Here is a 19,181-nt window from a genome sequence, read left to right as displayed (position 1 = left end):
GGTTAATGTGAAGGTGACAAGTACAAAACCTTGTACACTCTTCCACCGTATGGTCTCTTGGAATTGATGACCACCTGCTCCTGAATCTCCATCAAGCCTTCTTATCCAAGACACAAGATCGAGTAAGTGTGTAACCTACAACTTTTAAATTTGAGAAAAATAATATGCTTGCTTGGTTAATCTATATGCAATCAATATATATGACACATCAATATCATCGCTGTATATGAAATCTGTATGCATCAAATCTCAAATTAAGCGTTATGTAGATTTATATATAAATAGATAGCACACCAAGTGTTTGATGAAATGACCCAGAGGAGTTAAGGTTGATAGAATTGATGATTTCATGATGAATCTTGGAAAACATCATCATCATCGTACTCAGTAAATCTCACCGAGTCGAGCCAGGGTGGTTTTGAGCTCGGGCTCGAAATTAAAGGGGGCAACTCAACTAAGGCTCTAGCTTGATTTTGAAGTTAAACGAGATTAAGATCGAGCCAACGAGCCGAGCCTAGGTCAATTTTGGCTCGATAACAAAAATGAGCCAACTCAGTTCAGGATGTTTCAAATCAAGTTTTTTTAGTTAGTTTTATTCGAGCTTTTATCAAGCGAGCAACGAGCCCGAGCCTCGAGCTTTTTGAACAACCCTAGTTGTTGTATGACTTTTTTTTTTTGGTTGATTCAAATACTAATTCCCGGTTGTTTCTTCTAAGTATAGTGACTAAATTTTGACTTTCATATAGATGTGTGATATATCGCTTGATGATTAATATTTTCCACTAGGGGTGCAAACGAGCTGAGCCGAGCCCGAGCTCGATTTTCAAAGCTCGAGCTGGGCTCGTGAGTAGATTTTCAAGCTCGAGCCGCTCGAGCTTGGCTAGTTTATTAGTTATCGATTAGTTTTATATAATTATAATTATTTTATATATTTTTTCTATTATAATATTTTGTGTATAAAATAATATATATTATTTAGTTATATTTATTTAATTTTTCATAACATTAGATATATTAATTAATAATTATTAATATATATTTTTAAAAAAATTATATAAATGGCAGGCTCGTTTAGGATCGCGAGCCAGCTTGAGCTTGATAAGTGAAGCTCGGGATCGGGCTCGTTTCGAGCTCGATTTTCAAAGCTCGAGCTCGGCTCGGGCTCGGGCTCGATTAAGCTCGGCTCGATCGAGCTTTTTAACAAGCCGATCTCGAGTAGCTCGCAGGCAGCTTGGCTCGTTTGCACCCCTATTTTCCACCAACCTATCTGTACAACAAATTGATGATCCGCGTATGTTGTAGAGTAACTTAAACAATAATCTTTATTGTACTAGCTTAATGTTGGTCAAAGGTCATGTCAACCGCGCTGCAACGCGCAGGGACTGCTTTCTAGTTATTTATTAGTTCACAACATTTATTTTTCAGATATACAAAATATCATCACTCATGCAATGACTCCTTCCTTCTACAAGATCTTGCAAGACCCATCCGACCGTCACCTGGTAATATTCTTCGTTCGTTTCGTTTACAGGCTGCCTAGTTTACCATATTTTATTAACATATACAGTTTTTTTTTAAACAAAATGATTAAACTGTTACAGTCATTGCCACCTGAGTTTGTGAGCAAGCATTTGAAGAACAAAGTCCCATATGCTCCAATAATCCGAACGGCTAACGGAGGGTATTCGTGGCGGTTAAATATCAAATGCATTGGTGATAGTTATTGTTTTACGAATGGATGGAACATTGTGGCTAAAGAGAGCCATTTGGGTTTTGGGGATCTTCTTTTCTTTCGGCTTGTTAATCGAACCACATTCGAAATGAAAATCTATAGTCCAGATGGATGTGAAATCACTTTGCCACCAAAAAATGAACATGATGATCCTATATTTATGCCACTTCTTACTAAAGACTACAGAAGTCGGCTGGTAAGATTTCATCTCAAGTTTATCCTATTTTCGTGTATAAATTAGGCCTGTAAACGATCCAAACGTTTAGTGAACTGTACGGCAAGAAGTCCGTTTATTTAATATATGAACGAACATGAACATGAACATGAACATGAACATGAACATGAACATGAACATGAACATGAACATGAACATGAACATGAACATGAACATGAACACTTGTCTTGTCCATTTGTGTATGTTCGTTAGTTTACGTTTGTTTGTTTATTTTTGCAATAATATTCGTCTACATTTTAAACACATTACAATTTAGTTTAGCTTTAATTACTTTAGGCCAGCACATTCGTGTTCAAATTTATTTTTGTGTTTTTATTAGGCCTGTAAACGAACGTTCAGTGAACTGTTCGGTGAGAAGTTTGTTTATATGGACGAACTCGGAAATGAACACTTGTCATATTTTTTTTTTGTGTATGTTCATTAGTTTATTTTTGTTTGACTTTATTCGTTTATGTTGGTAAATATATTCGTTTAAATTTTAGGCATATTACAATTAAGTTTAGCTTCAATAACTTTTTAGGCCAACACATTCTTGTTCACATTTATTTTAATTCGTTTTAGCTCAATTATGTTCGCTTATTATTCTTCGTTTAACTTTGTTGAAACGTTCGTTTATACTGCACGAATGATCACAAACGAACACGAACACATTCATTTTCTTAACGAAGGAACACAAACATGCTCAATTTGTGTTCGCATGGTTCGTTTACAAGCCTAGTATTAATACATTAAGTTAAAAATGGTGAAACTAAGTTACACTTAATTTATTTTACTAACTTAACATTTGTACTATTAGCGGTTTCCACCAGAGTTTGCAGCATTAGCTGGAATAGATGGAGAAGGAACCATGACGGTGAAGAATATTGATGGGAAAGAATGGGTTACGGTTTTGAGATTGGATGCATCATATAGATCAAAAAGGTATTGTTTGGGGTCTGGGTGGGGTAGGTTCTGGCGAGAAAATAAGTTATCGATAGGCGATGAATGCGTATTCAAGTTCATTAGAAGTGAAGGTAAGTTATTACTAGCAGAAGTCACCAAGGAAAAATGCACCTTTAATATGCCAACCAATGGACCACATGGGTATGAAAACATTTTGTTACCCAAAGTTGAGCATGATGGCGGTAGCGTTGATGAGGATGACGAGAACGATGGTGATGAAGAAGAGAAAGAAGATGATGATCCTGATTATGATTATGTTGATTATGGTTATGTTAATCGTGATTATGTTGTTTATGATTATGTTAACCATGGTGATGACGACGACGACGATGATGAAAAGATTATAGGGAATAATGATGATGATCCTTTCTTTAGGCGGCTTCTCACTAAAAGCTACAAAAGTCGGCTGGTAAGATTTAGGAAAATTCATCTTAAATGTTTTATGTTTTATTTTAAAAAAGGGATTACTCTATACAATAGTAACCAAGTTTTGAAACTGTTACAATCAGGTCACTCATAAAAAGTTTTGTTCCAGTCAGGTCACTAAAGTTTCTTTTTTGTTCTAATCCTTGATATTTTACCTGGATAGTAGCTTTTGTAGGTTTTTTTATTTCTAAATAGTTTGATATTGCAAAAAAAAAAAAATGAACAAAAGAAAACTGAAATATTGCAAAAAGAAAATAATAATAATAACTGAATTTTTTTTTTCAATTTTTCAGATTTTATTTTTTTTACTTTTTTTTTGTAATTTTTAGCAATTAGTTTTTTTTTTCAATTTTTTAAAAATGATTTTGTAAATCTTTTTTGAATACTTTTTAAATATTGAGAAAAATAATTTTTAAATTGCAAAAAAAAAAAAAAAACACTGGAGAATAGAAAACTGAAATATTGCAAAAAAAAATCTGATTTTTATTTTGCAATTTTTCAGATTTTATTTTTTTACTTTTTTTCGCAATTTTTCAGATTTTTTATGAGTGACATGATTGGAACAGTTTCAAAACTTGGATACTATTTATAGAGTAATCCCATAGTGATTACATCGAAACGGAAGGCAAATGGGCAATAAACTGCGATGCTACCCCGTTTTGAATTGCAAAACTTAATCTTAAATTACCCACATTTTTGTGTGTTTATACATAAAGGTGAGAATATTTTATTCATTTTTAACATATATGCATTTTGGTATCATTAGCGATTTCCGAAGGAGTTTGCAAGGTTGGCAGGAATTGACGGTGAAGGAACCATGACGTTGAAGAATGTTGATGGAAGAGAATGGGTTTTGGCTTTGAAGTTGGACCATTCGTATAGATCAACGAAAAGATACATGTTGGCGTCTGGGTGGGGTAGGTTCTGGCGAGAAAATAAGTTATCAATAGGAGATAAATGTGTATTCAAGTTCATTAGAAGTGAAGGTAAATTATTACTAGCAGAAGTCGCTAAGACAAAATCCACCTTTAATATGCCAACCTATAGACCACATGGGTGTGAAAAAATTTTGTTACCCAAAGTTGAGCATGATGTCGGTAGCGTTGATGAGGATGACGAAAACGATGGTGATGATGAAGAGAAAGAAGATGATGATCCTGATTATGATTATGTTGATTATGGTTATGCTAATCGTGATTATGTTGTTTATGATTATGTTAATGATGGTGATGACGACGACGACGATGAAAAGAATATAGGGAATAATGATGATGATCCTATCTTTAGGCAGCTTCTCAAGAAAAGCTACAAAAGTCGGTTGGTAAGATTTACGAAAATTCATCTTAAATGTTTTATGTTTTAATTAAAAAAAAGGGATACTCTATACAATAGTAACCAAGTTTTGAAACTGTTACAATAAGGTCACTCATAAAAAGTTTGGTTCCAATCAGGTCACTAAGGGGGTGTTTGGGATTTTGCTTATTTTCACCAACTTATAACTTATAATTTTTTTGAAAAGTAATAAGGTGTTTGGGATTGCTTATGTTGTGAGAGGAAAAGTTCCATAAGTTACACTTTTGTAACTTATTAACTTAATGAAAAGTTATAAGGATGTGAAATAAGGAATCCCAAACACCCCTAAGTTCTTTTTTGTTCTAATTCTAGATATTTTAACTGGATAGTAGGTTTTGTAGGTTTTTTTTTATTTCTAAATAGTTTGATATTGCAAAAAAAAAAAAAAAAAAAAAAAACTGAACAAAAGAAAACTAGAATATTGCAAAAAAAAAAAAACTGAAATTTTTTTCAATTTTTCAGATTTTATTTTTTGTACCTTTTTTTTTTTTTGTAATTTTTAGCAATTAATTTTTTTTCCAATTTTGTAAATCTTTTTTGAATATCTTTTAAATATTGAGAAAAATGATTTTTAAATTGCAAAAAAAAAAACTGGAGAAAAGAAAACTGAAATATTGCAAAAATAAAAAATCTGAATTTTTTTTGCAATTTTTCAGATTTTATTTTTTTACTTTTTTTTCGCATATTTTCAGATTTTTTATGAGTGATCTGATTGGAACAGTTTCAAAATTTGGTTACTATTTTATAGAGTAATCCCATAGTGATTACATCGAAACAAAAGGCAAATGGGCAATAAACTGCGATGCTAACCCGTTTTGAATTGCAAAATTTGATCTTAAATTACGCACATTTTTGTGTGTTTATACATAAAGGTGAAAATATTTTATTCATTTTTAACATATATGCATTTTGGTATCATTAGCGGTTTCCGAAGGAGTTTGCAAGGTTGGCAGGAATTGACGGTGAAGGAACCATGACGTTGAAGAATGTTGATGGAAGAGAATGGGTTTTGGCTTTGAAGTTGGACCATTCGTATAGATCAACGAAAAGGTACATGTTGGCGTCTGGGTGGGGTAGGTTCTGGCGAGAAAATAAGTTATCGATAGGAGATAAATGTGTATTCAAGTTCATTAGAAGTGAAGGTAAGTTATTACTAGCAAAAGTCAGCAAGACAAAAACGATCGAAGCTTTGGTGAATAGGAGATAAATGCCGACGTCCACCTCAGCAAAATGCCGCTTGAGCTTCTATATATGTGGCATCCACCTCAGCAAAATGCCACCTAAGCAACTATTTTGACATCCACCTCAGCCAAAAGTTGGTGTTATGTATTTTTCTCTAAACATTGTCTCATTGTTAAAGATAGTGTTTGAATGTGTTAATGTACTTTGTATGAAACATGAGCGGATTACGCGGTTTTGCACATAACATTAACCTAAAAACCGTTAAAACCAGATCATAAACAACTTAACACCCATACTTTATGCAAGCAATATATATATATATATATATATATATATATATATATATATATATATATATATATATATATATATATATATATTAAATAGAGGATTTTCTCCCACTCACATTCTATTATTCAATATTTTAATATTTTATTAATTATTATGACTAATAAATCATTAACCATAATTCCATAAATAAAAATAATAGCTTCTATTTTCTTTATTTTATTTTTTTAACTAATTAAAATATTTAACAAACTATATTTTTAAGCATAAAACTTGGGTAAGTGTGGATTTTACATGTTTTATTTGTCGGTTGAACGATTTTCTTAAACTTTGCTTTCATATTTTATATAGTCGTCTTTAAAATGACCGAAACTTTTTTTACGATTTAAACTATCTCATCGTCGCACGGTTTTATATACGTTTTTCAATGTTTGATACCTCGCCTTAAAATATTTTATTGGCTTACTAATACATGTATACGAATTTGTGTTGAGACTGCTGATACTAACCGAGTTTGTATGGGTTCGCAGTTGTAACGTGCCGGCCTTTTTTGTGTCTACATGGATAGTTTGCTGTATTATGGTTTAACGTTTTTAGATATGTTTTTTGTTCGATTTAACGGTCCCGTCGAGAAGCGCGGGGTCCTAAATCTTAGTTATAATTAATATGTAGCACAAAAGAAATAAAAATTTTGATTAAATTAATAAGAATATTGTGGTATTACTTTTGAAAGTAATGAATGATCTTTATTTCAAGCCCAACACCTAAACAATGTACCAAAACTACATCAAATCATCAAGTTTTTTTTATGTTTTTTTTCCACAAAGAAAGTGAAAATCTTTACAGTTTTATACTAAGGTAGCCACTACTATTCCAACCTTCTTGAACTTGAACAGAATATTGCATGTTCCAAAGAACATCTTCAATGGACGGACGCGCACTCATGTCTTCATTAAGACAGTTGATTGCTATTTGAGCCGCGGTTTTCATTGACTCGTAAGCAAATGTTCCTCTGATTGATGCATCCGTCACCTCTTTAAGTCTCGTTGGTGACTCGGTCAAACCAATTTCTAGCTGAAAATTCCAAAAAAAAAAAAATTAGTTTTGAGTTATTTTTTTAACATAGAGTGATCGAAATATGATGTAGGATAAGTGTTTACTTCTTTCTTGAGTTCGGTAATCTCATCCTCTGAGTCAACCGGTTTTCCTGTAATGAGTTGCAAGATGATGACACCGAATTGATATATGTCGTCTTTTTCAAGATTTGTAGCCCTGTAAAATGAGAGATTAGTTTACATGGATCCAAATATATCATGGTGGATCTAGCATAATGGACGGGTCAGGTATAACGGTCAAACGACATGTTAAGCAAATGACATACCTATGAGGAGTTTGGGAAGCATCGTGCCCGTTTAGAGGACTCTCAGAACCGGCCTACTAACAAAAGAATAATTAACATAAACAAGAAATAATCAACTAAACAAAAATAAACTAAAAAAAACTACTTATACTAATATAAAGAGTCTAAAATGCGTGCGTGCACATATACATATATGTATGCATAGGTATAAAGATGTTAATATGTTACCTTTGATGGTAATGAAATGTTGTAACTACTTATTTTTGCGGTAAGATTATCATCCAACAGCACAGTTTCAATCTTCAAATCATTCCCAAAAATCCCATGTTGCGTTCCGGTGTGTAAGAACTGAATTCCTCTAGCAATTCCCATTGTGATTCCCATTCTATGTGGCCATTTCAATATTTCTTTCTTTCTCCAATCTATCAATAACCGAGAAAGAACATATTTAAAAAAAAAATTAAAACGAGCTCTAAACACAATCTATCTAAACAACTCGTTTGGAAAACCATAATTAGCAATAGATTGTACCCGTAAGATGATCTCTCAACGACCCGTTTGAAACATTTTCAAGAACCACAAAAACAGTGCTACCCGAGTTGGGATGGTCCACGTACGAGACAATGCAATGACCAAGAACACTCACTAGATGCCAATGTCTTAGTTTAGAAATGTCTTCCATATGTTGTTGCAAGGTTTGTGCTGAATGTTTATGTTTTAGCTTTAAACATTTGATTAGCACGGTCGAACCATCGCTTAACCACCCTTTATAAAGCTACAAACCGAAAAAAAATTAAAAAAAATATAAAAATGGATTAAAATGATTTTGAAGAACATAAGTGATAAGACTAGAGTTGCTTACTTATGCTTGAGATCCTTCTCCCACTAAATTCATTGGATCAAAGTTATTTGTCGCGTCCTGGATTTCTTCGAGTGTGAATACGGTGTATGGTGGCAGGCCTAGAGCGGCTGTCCTCATCGTCTGTGGTCTACGTCCTGAATAACATCATATTTTGTTTATAAAACGATTCGATTTGAGTTATATGTGACATATGTAACATGACTTAATTAGGTTGTATGAAATAATTAAAATGAGATGGGTTGAAAATTTGTTATATATTCTAAATAATCTAAAGATTTAAAAAACACAATAATTAGATAATCACTTTCAAAAGGCAATATTAAATTAAATACTAATAAAATAATGAGACATAGCTAAGAAGAAAAAGTTTCAAATAATGGAAACTTTCCATGTTCAATGATTAGTACAAGCAAAAACCTGTTTAAAGTTACTATATATGCATTTTGGTACCATTAGCGGTTTCCGAAGGAGTTTAAGGTTGGCCGGAATAGACGGTGAAGGAACCATAACACTCAAGAATGTTGATGGAAAAGAATGGGTTTTGGGTTTGAGGTTGGATCATTCGTATAGTACAGAAAGGTACCTTTTGGCATCTGGGTGGAGTAGGTTCTGGCGAGAAAATAAGTTATCGATAGGAGATAAATGTGTATTCAAGTTTATTAGAAGTGAAGGTAAGTTGTTACTAGCAAAAGTCACCAAGAACCAATGTCCGATGATGTCCGATGAAGTTCCGGTGAATAAGGTTGGTGTTATGTTTTTTATGAAACATATTAACGAGGTTAGCTTGAATGTAAAACTTAAGTCACATGTATCATGTATAATTGTGTTTGTGCAAGTAACTAACTAGTTGTGGTTGGAAAGATGTTTTATGTTACTTTGGTAATTTATTATTTAGTTTTTTTTAATAGAACGGCGATTTTTTTTATTTAGCCTCGCTATCCCATTCTGATCAGACTATGTTGTCTTAGTCGGGCCCACACTAACTTCAGAGTTTGACTTGGGTGCTCTTCCGGGAAACCATACTGCTGGCTACCATTTGACAGTCGTTATGCCGCCACAAGGGCATAACTCTCTAGCGTAACACGCGGTAGGATGAAAACTCGGGTGGGTTCAGGATTCGAACTTATAACCTTGCACATGCCTAGCTCAAATCCTTTATTATCATAATCCACCAAATGTGACACAAATGTTACTTTATTAATCGTTAGGTTTAACTATTTAAGCAATTCGAAAAAAGTGAATAAAATGAAGTTATGACCCAAATAAAGATCTTTATAAATTTATGAACCAAATAAAAATCTTAGAAACACATTACAAAAATCTCAAATATTTCTCTTTTCTAACTCAATTCGGTAAAAAAAGTTTGATGACTACCCATTCTAAAAAAATAAAATATAAAATAAAAGTCGACGACTCCACCTTTTTCTTATGAACGGCTAATTTAGTTAACTGACGGACCACTGGCCCACGCAAATATCTTTATTTCCCGACATGACTCGAAGACCACCCTCAAAAAGAAATCATTATATATAAGAAACCCACTATTTATTTTTGTTCTTTTTTGTTTTAAGTAGCACTTGAATCCAGAACCTTAAATGCCTTTGAGTACCTCACCACAACCACTTGAACGGAATAACTGGCTCAACTATTCAACCTGAAAAATTCTCTCTTGGTAACCATCCAAACATGGAAACTAACACCCTTGAAAAAGAAAGAAATATTCGGTTTTTGCTACAGATTATGGTTGTACACAATGGCTGTTAGTGTGTGACTTTTTGTCTAGGGGGGATCTAATTAATTGACTTATTGTCTAGTGGAGCTAGGACCTATGAGAATCACTTCTTTGGCGACATGTTAATCTCACATGTGTGTAATCGAGTCGGGCTGAGCTCAAATCGACTAGGCTCGAGCTCGGCTTGTAATGAATTAGCAGAGCTTGAGCTTGAGATCCGTTCGTTTCAAGCTCTTTTTCAAAGCTCAAGCTTGAATTATGAGTTGTTTTTTCTAGCTCCAACGTAACTCGTTTATTATTTATTAATTAAATTATATATGTTTTAATTTATTTTTATTATTTGAGAAAAACCTTAGAGGAGCTTAAGCTCGGCTCGAGCTTGAATGTTTAGTGTGAAATTAATACATAGAAGTTTAAAATAGGTAAAACATAAAAAACCCAAGGCAGGATGAACTTATACAAGTTTCCCGTGCAAGGCTCGAGCTTGAAAAAGCTTGGCTTACTTAAAGTTTTATATTGAACCAAGCTCGAGTAGCTCATGAACGCCTCTTCTAGTTTGCACCATCTTGGTTGTGTTGTCGTCCGGGAAGCCCAACGTGGAGCAAAGCCATGTCGAATGACACGACACGAAACACTGCCTCCATCAGGCGCGAGGGGCAATGTAGTAAAGTTTCGTGGGTGTGAACCTCCATCGAAAAGGTTGCAGTTTGGTGGTGGTAACAAGACGAAATCCTCCACCCTAAGGGAGGGAGGATGCTCTCAAGTACCTCAATTTCCACTACTTTCACACTGTCATGTTATTTACTACCTCAAAATCACTTAAATAGCAGACAACACTCTTCTTAAGTACTCTTAATCTTTTTATTTTTTTGATTTTGATTTTACAAAAGAAAACAGGATATCAAAAAAATAAAAACAAAAATATACTTATACAAAAATAAACAAAACTTTCATTAAAATTTAATATTTCATAAAGAAACAAAATAAAAAACATTAATAACTAAATGACAAAATAAAAAGAAAAATTAATAACTAAAAGACAAATAAAATAAATAAAACATCAACATACATCTCTCTCTCTGTGAGTAGTGACACCCGTTTTGGGTACTCGAAATCAACCTTAAACTATTGGCAATGTTCACTACGCGGGTACCAACCCACAAACCAGGTACCCGCGTGCACCCCACCTCTCTGATACATAAAAATGAAAAAAAAAATCAAAATCATAACTAAAAGCATAACATTAATTGTCACTTTCAAAACATAATGACATAACACTTTGTGACAAAACATGTCCCTTCATCCCTTATAAAACCGAAAGCATTGACCACATGAACTGTTACTTTGTCACCTTGATAAACATTATTTATCACTTCACAACATTAATTTTTCTGTTGTTACACAAAAAATCAAAAATATCATCACTCATGCAATGTCTCCTTCCTTCTACAAGATCTTGCTAGACCCATCCACCCGTCACTTGGTATTCGTTCGGATAGTTTACAGGCCTAATTTACTCTATTTTATTAACATATACAGTTTTTTTTTAAATAACAAAATGATTAAATTGTTACAGTCGTTGCCACCTGAGTTTGTGAGCAAGCATTTGAAGAACACAATCCCACATGATACAATAATCCGATCGGCTAACGGAGGGTATTCGTGGCGGTTAAATATCAAATACATTGGTGATAGTTATTGTTTTACCAATGGATGGAACATTGTGGCTAAAGAGAGCCAGTTGGGTTTTGGGGATCTTCTTTTCTTTCGGCTTGTTAATCGAACCGCTTTCGAAATGAAAATCTATAGTCCAAATGGATGTGAAATCACTTTGCCACCAAAAAATGAACATGATGATCCTGTATTTATGCCAATTCTTACTAAAGGCTACATAAGTCGGTTGGTAAGATTTCATCTCAAGTTTATTCGGTTTTCGTGTATGTATTAGGCCTGTAAATGATCCAAACGTTCAGTGAACTGTTAGGCAAGAAGTTCGTTTACTCAATATATGAACAAACATGAACATGAACACTTGTCTTGTTTGTTCGTGTATGTTGGTTAGTTTACGCTTGTTTAAGTTTGTTCGTTTTGTTTGTAATAATAATCGTCTAAATTTTAGGCACATTACAATTTAGTTTAGCTTTAATTACTTTAGGCCAACATATTCTTGTTCACATTTATTTTTGTGTTTTTATTAGGCCTGTAAACGATCCAAACGTCAGTGAACAGTTTGGCGAGAAGTTTGTTTATTCAATAACTAGACGAACACGAAAACGGAAATGAACACTTGTCTTTTTTTTTTGTGTGTATGTTCTTTAGTTTATGTTTGTTCGTTTATGTTTGTAATAATATTCCTCTAAATTTTAGGCATATTGCAATTAAGTTTATCTTCAATAACTTTTTAGGCCAACACATTCATGTTCACATTTATTTTTAATTGATTGCTCAATTATATTCGCTTATGTTTCTTCATTTTCCTTTGTTGAACTGTTCGTTTATACTGTTCACAAATGAACACATTCATTTTCTTAAAGAATGAACACAAACATGCTCCATTTGTGTTTGCATGGTTCGTTTACAAGCCTAGTATTTATACATTAAGTTGAATATGGTGAAACTAAGTTACAATTAATGTACTAACTTATAATTTGTACTATTAGCGGTTTCCACCAGAGTTTGCAGCATTAGCCGGAATAGATGGAGAAGGAACCATGACGGTGAAGAATGTTGATGGGAAAGAATGGGTTACGGGTTTGAGATTAGATGCATCGTATAAATCAAAAAGGTATTGTTTGGCGTCTGGGTGAGGTAGGTTCTGGCGAGAAAATAAGTTATCGCTAGGCGATGAATGTGTATTCAAGTTTATTAAATGTGAAGGTAAGTTATTACTAGCAGAAGTCACCAAGCATAAATGCACCTTTAATATGCCAACCTATAGACCACATGGGTGTGAAAAAACTTTGTTACCCAAAGTTGAGAATGATGGCGGTAGCGTTGATGAGGATGACGAAAACGATGGTGATGAAGAAGAGAAAGATGATGATGATTCTGATCATGGTTATGTTAATCATGGTGACGACGACGACGATGAAAAGAATAAAGGGAATGATGATGATGATGATCCTTTCTTTAAGCAGCTTCTCACTAAAAGCTACAAAATTCGGTTGGTAAGATTTATAAAAATTATCTTAAATGTTTTATTTTTTATTTAAAAAAGTAGTGATTACATTGAATCAGAAAGCAAACAGGTAACAAGCTGCGCCGCTATTATTGTTTGAATCGCAAAACTCAATCTTATATTAACCAAGGGCGAAGCTTCATTGAGGCCCGGGTGGCCCCGACCCCTGTTTTTTTGCGCAGTAGTGTAAATTTACCCGTTTTCGGCTGAAAATTTTTATACGTAGTGTAAGTTTAGCCTTTTTCGGCCGAAAATTTGAGTCCAGCCCCCCCTCATTTGTGAAATTTTGTATACATTTTGAGCTCGCCCCCCGGTACCTCAGCCCAAGCTTCGCCACTGATATTAACCACATTTTTGTGTGATTAAACATAAAGGTGAAAACTTTGATTCATTTTTAACATATATACATTTTGGTACCATTAGCGGTTTCCGAAGGAGTTTGCAAGGTTGGTTGGAATAGATGGTGAAGGAACCATGACACTCAAGAATGTTGATGGAAGAGAATGGGTTTTGGGTTTGAGGTTGGATCATACGTATAGTACAAAAAGGTACCTTTTGGCGTCTGGATGGAAAAGGTTCTGGCGAGAAAATAAGTTATCGATAGGCGATGAATGTGTATTCAAGTTCATTAGAAGTGAAGGTAAGTTATTACTAGCAAAAGTCACCAAGACAAAAACGGTCGAAGTTTTGGTGAATAAGGTTGTGAAAAGGCGGTGAAAGTCATGACCATTGTGGTGATGTGGATATGTCGACGTCCAACTCAGCAAAATGCCGCTTGAGCGACTATATATGTGGACATCCACCTCAGCAAAATGCCACATAAACTACTATGTTGACATCCACCTCAGCCAAAGGGTGGTGTTACGTATCTTTCTCTTTTGAAACATCATCAAACTGTTAAAGGTAGTGTTTGAATGTGTTAATGTAATTTGAAAATGTGTTTATGAAGTTTTTGTCGGTATGGGCCCACATATAGACGGCGCCATTGGATATGCGTAGATGGAGTTGTACGCGGTTTTGCACATAACGTTGTCCTAGAAACCGTTAAAACCAAACCGTAAACAATTTAACATCCATACATTATAATTAATATGTAGCACAAAAGAAACAAAAAAATTTGATTAAAAAATAAATAAGAATATTGAGGTATTACTTTTGAAAGTAATAAATAATCTTTATTTCAAGACCAACACCTAAACAATGTACCAAAACTACATCAAATCATTATGTTTTTTGTTTCCCACCAAGAAAGTGAAAATCTTTACAATTTTGTACTAAGGTTGCCACTACTATTCCAACCTTCTTGAACTTGAACAGAATATTGCATGTTCCAAAGAACATCTTCAATCGATGGACGCGCACATCGTGTCTTCATTAAGACAGTTGATTGCTATTTGAGCCGCGGTTTTCATTGACTCGTAAGCAAATGTTCCTCTGATTGATGCATCCGTCACCTCTTTTAGTCTCGTTGGTGACTCGGTCAAACCAATTTCTAGCTGAAAATTCCCAAACAAAAAAAAAGTTAGTTTTGAGTTATGTTTTAACATAGAGTGATTGAAATATGATGCTGGATAAGTGTTAACCTCATTCTTGAGTTCGGTTATCTCATCCTCTGAGTCAACCGGTTTTCCTGTAATGAGTTGCAAGATGATGACACCGAATTGATATATGTCGTCTTTTTCAAGATTTGTAGCCCTGTAAAATGAGAGATTAGTTTACATGGATTCGAATATTTGGTAGATCTTGCAAAAATGGACTGGTCAGGTAATGGTCAAACGACATGTTAAGCAAATGGCATACCTATGAGGAGTTTGGGAAGCATCGTGCCCGTTTAGAGGACTCTCTGAACCGGCCTGCTAACAAAAGAATAATTAACATAACCAAGAAATAATCAACCAAACAAAAATAAACTAAATCTAGAAAGAAAAAAGTTTAAACATAATAAATATTATGAATATTGTAGGTTTGCCCCTTCTATGTATAAAGAGTACTCTAAAATGCGCGTGTACACACATACATATGTAATTATGTATGCATAGCCGCATAGGTATAAAGATGTTACTATGTTACCTTTGATGGTAATGAAATGTTGTAACTACTTATTTTCGCAGTAAGATTATCGTCCAACAACACAGTTTCAATCTTCAAATCATTCCCGAAAATCCCATGTTGAGTTCCGGTGTGCAAGAACTGAATCCCTCTAGCTATTCCCATTGTGATTCCAATTCTATGTGGCCATTTCAATATTTCTTTCTTTCTCCAATCTATCAATAATCGAAAAAGAACATATTCTTTTAAAATTTAAAACGAGCTTTAAAGTCTAAAAAACTCGTTTGGAAAACCATAATTAGCATTAGATTGTACCCGTAAGATGATCTCTCAACGACCCGTTTGAAACATTTTCAAGAACCACAAAAACAGTGCTACCCGAGTTGGGATGGTCTACGTACGAAACAATGCAATGACCAAGAACACTTACTAGATGTCGATGTCTTAGTTTAGAAATGACTTCCATATGTTGTTGCAAGGTTTGTGCTGAATGTTTTTGTTTTAGCTTTAAACATTTGATTAGCACGGTTGAACCATCGCTTAACCACCCTTTATAAAGCTACAAACCGAAAAATAATTTAAAAAAATATATAAAAATGGATTAAAATGATTTTGAAGAACATAAGACTAGATTTGCTTACTTGTGCTTGGGATCCTTCTCCCACCAAATTCACTGGATCAAAGTTATTTGTTGCATCTTGGATTTCTTCGAGTGTGAATACGGTGTATGGTGGTAGGCCTAGAGCGGTTGTCCTCATCGTCTGTGGTCTACGTCCTGAAGAACATCATATTTTGTTTATAAAACGAGTCGATTTGAGTTATATGTGACATATGTAACATGACTAAATTAGGTTGTATGAAATAATCAAAATGAGATGGGTTGAAAATTTGTTATATATTCTAAATAATCCAAAGATTTAAAAAACACAATAATTAGATAATCACTTTCAAAAGGCAATATTAAATTCAATACTAATAAAATAATGGGAAATAGCTAAAAAGAAAAAGTTTCAAATAATGAAAACTTTCCATGTTCAATGATTAGTACAATCCGGTCGACCTGTTTAACGTTACTATAAAAGTAAAAATGCTAAATTATTTGTATATTTTGAACTAACAATGATATATAAGACGTTTATGTAACTGTTTTCTTACTCTAGTTTTCTGGCTAAAATATTAGGGTGATTAAAAATTGATTAACTGAACTGAAACCGAGAAACCAAATGGAAATAACCGACCCAAACTAATAACTGATAGTTCGTTTTCTTTAAAATTATGATTCAGTTTCGATTATACCTCACTCAACACGAGAACCGCACGAAACATGTTTGAATGTCTTTTATTAAGTTTATGACCCACATTCATTATTTTGGGCCAAAAATTTCATTCTAAATTCATTAATAATCAGGTAACAAAATAATTTAGCCAAAATATTAGGTCTAAATTAATTATTTTGAACCAATTTATTTCATGCCCAAATTCATTAGTTTTTACTAATTTAGATCAAATATTTCAAGCTCAAATGTAAAAACCGAAAACAAACCCATAACCAAAACCAAACCCGTACGAAAAATCAAAAATCAAAAGTTAAAACGAACGTTTTCTAATGAAACTTCGACTTTGGTTCTGTTTAAACCTAAAACGACCCAAACCAATCCACGCACAAGCCTAGAGGTGGGCGAATAAACCAGTTAACCGACGGGACCCGAAAATCGAACCGGTTTTGAAACCGATTATATAGAAATCGGTTAGGAACCAATTGAAACCGTAGGTTCGGAACCGGTTTGTAATTTTCTCCATCAAAACTGGTTCCAGACCTGTTAACCGAATCGAAACCGATCATAACCTGGTCAAGAAACAGATTTCAACCCTAACCGAAACCGATCATAAACGGATTTTGACTTTTGTTAACCAAACCCAATCGGTTTCAATCCAACCCGGTTTTGAGTTTTAAACCGGTTTGTACACTTCTGACAAGCCTACTAAAACTAATTATACATTATAAAAAGTAAAAAAGTAAAAAAAGAAAAAGACTTACCATCTTTGGGTACACTAGAAACATTACCACCAACATTTTTATTATCCAAAGCAAAGCTATCAGATCTATACTCTTTTACCCTTTTATCCAATCTCTTCCTATACACACCAAAACCAACAACCCAATCAACCCTGCAATTCCCACAATACCCCCAATGATCCCAAGCACAAGCCCAAGCTTCACAGTAGCCTCTTCTTTCTTACTCTCACCATTTTTCTTTCTTGGCATCACTGCAATGGCATCCTTTTGACAAAACCTATAAGGGTGTTGATACTTATCATACTTTGACCCTGAGTTGGTCAAACAGTTCTACATACTAATCACTGTCCTATTCCCAGAGGCTAAACCAATGCAAGTTGGCAACTTTCCAATCAAAAGATTGTTTGAAACATCAACAAATATTAATCTTGATGTGCATGTTAAGTTTGTAGGCATTGCACCACTAAACTTATTGTTTCCAAGGTTTAAATATTCTATAGAGTTTAGTGAAAACAATGTATATGGGATGGGACCCACAAGTTTATTTGAGGAAAGATCAAGACTTTGGAGGTGAACAAACTTAATAATATCATTTGGGATCTGGGATCTTATTGAATTGTTGGATAAAGCAATGGACACAAGATTGTAACTCAAGGAAGGGTATTTTGGTCCTAAAAGATTACTACTCAAATCAAGATTTTCAAGATTTTGTAACCCTTTAAGATCTGGAACACTCCCATTAAACAAGTTGTGTGATAAGTCAAGTAAAGTTAAGTTTTTGATTAATGAAATGGAAGATGGGATTTCATTATTAATGAAATTTGAACTCAAGTTTAAAACTTGGAGTGACTTAAACCTATCAACTTTTGGTGGGAGTGTACCCCAAGTGTCAATTTTTTTAAAGTTGAGAGTTTGTGAGGATAGTGAAGAAAGAATCAATGGAAAAAGATGAAGAAAGCTTTGAACTTGAGTTGTTTAACTTGTTACCAATGATGGTTAACTCAGTTATGTGGTTACCTGAACAAACAATAACAAAATTTGGATTTGATGGAAGATAACAAAAGTTTGTCAGTCTTTAAGGACTTGTGGGTACTCAAGTTTTTGTTGGGCTTGTAACAAGATTCTTGAGTCTGCTGAGTTTAGTTGTGAAAGTGAACATGGAAGAAGAAAGAAGATGAATATAGGTATAAAGATAAGATTTTTGTGCATCATTTTTGGTTTGGACAAATCTTGAAAGATGAAAGTTTATGACTTTGCATCCATGGTTTATGAATCTTGATCTTGTTTTGAATATGGTTTGGAGATGTGTGGGATTTTTTGTAATGAATGAAGAGTTATTAATGTAAGTGAATATGTGTAAGATGATGAATTTAATGTTTATGGAGATGGGGTATTGGGTTACACCTAAAAAGTTTTTTTTTTTTTTTTTTTTTGCAAGATTAATATGACTTTTTGCATGAAATTTTGGGATATAAAGAAGTGAAAATGATTAAAAAGCAAAACTTTGAGAAGAATGTGAAGTGTTGGAGATTCTAAAAGGCTAAAAGCCAACATGGCTGGTTGAGTTGTTTCAAAGGTCTGTCTGTATTATGAATTTATGATATATTATGGGATAAAAGTTTTATATATATATGAATATATAATCCAGGTTCAGATTTCAGTGAGAATTTAATAAGTGTTTATTTGGAATTTTCTATAAAGTCTAGTTGTTTCATCAGAAATATGCTAGGATTCATTATTTTAGATGTTTCAACTAACATTTAATAAGACAATTTTGAAAAAATAATATAGTGAGAGATGCATACCTTCCAAAAGTTAACAAGAG

At 33.6% G+C, this 19,181-nt stretch overlaps 2 protein-coding genes and 1 pseudogene across 3 annotated transcripts; 2 read left to right on the top strand and 1 right to left on the bottom strand.

Moving 5' to 3' along the window:
• The first annotated feature begins 91 nt into the window (after nucleotides 1-91).
• Nucleotides 92-6,128, top strand: LOC143584264 (B3 domain-containing protein REM14-like). Its single transcript, XM_077066350.1, has 6 exons — nucleotides 92-122; nucleotides 1,426-1,502; nucleotides 1,602-1,928; nucleotides 2,764-3,318; nucleotides 4,102-4,656; nucleotides 5,611-6,128. The coding sequence occupies exons 2-6, from the start codon at nucleotides 1,452-1,454 to the stop codon at nucleotides 5,893-5,895; spliced, it is 1,773 nt and encodes a 590-aa protein (XP_076922465.1). The 5' UTR covers nucleotides 92-122; nucleotides 1,426-1,451; the 3' UTR covers nucleotides 5,896-6,128.
• Nucleotides 6,129-6,898: 770 nt separating this feature from the next.
• Nucleotides 6,899-18,594, bottom strand: LOC143584276 (putative LRR receptor-like serine/threonine-protein kinase At1g14390; annotated as a pseudogene). Its single transcript, XR_013144338.1, has 12 exons — nucleotides 17,378-18,594; nucleotides 15,981-16,114; nucleotides 15,655-15,898; nucleotides 15,361-15,554; nucleotides 15,091-15,143; nucleotides 14,874-14,985; nucleotides 14,640-14,786; nucleotides 8,050-8,293; nucleotides 7,747-7,940; nucleotides 7,540-7,592; nucleotides 7,319-7,430; nucleotides 6,899-7,232 (listed from the first exon to the last, which is right to left on the bottom strand). The product of XR_013144338.1 is annotated as a putative LRR receptor-like serine/threonine-protein kinase At1g14390 (transcript).
• On the top strand, nucleotides 11,902-14,161 carry LOC143584265 (B3 domain-containing protein REM9-like). Its single transcript, XM_077066351.1, has 3 exons — nucleotides 11,902-12,015; nucleotides 12,773-13,279; nucleotides 13,714-14,161. The coding sequence occupies exons 2-3, from the start codon at nucleotides 13,037-13,039 to the stop codon at nucleotides 14,005-14,007; spliced, it is 537 nt and encodes a 178-aa protein (XP_076922466.1). The 5' UTR covers nucleotides 11,902-12,015; nucleotides 12,773-13,036; the 3' UTR covers nucleotides 14,008-14,161.
• Nucleotides 18,595-19,181: the final 587 nt, after the last annotated feature.

This window comes from Bidens hawaiensis, unplaced genomic scaffold, assembly GCF_021521415.1.
Source record: "Bidens hawaiensis isolate Kalapana, Puna unplaced genomic scaffold, B.hawaiensis_p1.1 tig00032901_1, whole genome shotgun sequence".
Lineage (NCBI taxonomy): Eukaryota > Viridiplantae > Streptophyta > Magnoliopsida > Asterales > Asteraceae > Bidens > Bidens hawaiensis.
This window is presented reverse-complemented; position numbering and strand designations above follow the sequence as displayed.

Coding starts and splice junctions, on each gene's coding strand:
- LOC143584265 (XM_077066351.1), top strand. CDS start 13,037: ATGCCAACCTATAGACCACATGGGTGTGAAAAAACTTTGTTACCCAAA. Junction 13,280..13,713: donor AAAGCTACAAAATTCGGTTG/GTAAGATTTATA, acceptor TGGTACCATTAG/CGGTTTCCGAAGGAGTTTGC.
- LOC143584264 (XM_077066350.1), top strand. CDS start 1,452: ATGACTCCTTCCTTCTACAAGATCTTGCAAGACCCATCCGACCGTCAC. Junction 1,929..2,763: donor AAGACTACAGAAGTCGGCTG/GTAAGATTTCAT, acceptor TTGTACTATTAG/CGGTTTCCACCAGAGTTTGC. Junction 4,657..5,610: donor AAAGCTACAAAAGTCGGTTG/GTAAGATTTACG, acceptor TGGTATCATTAG/CGGTTTCCGAAGGAGTTTGC.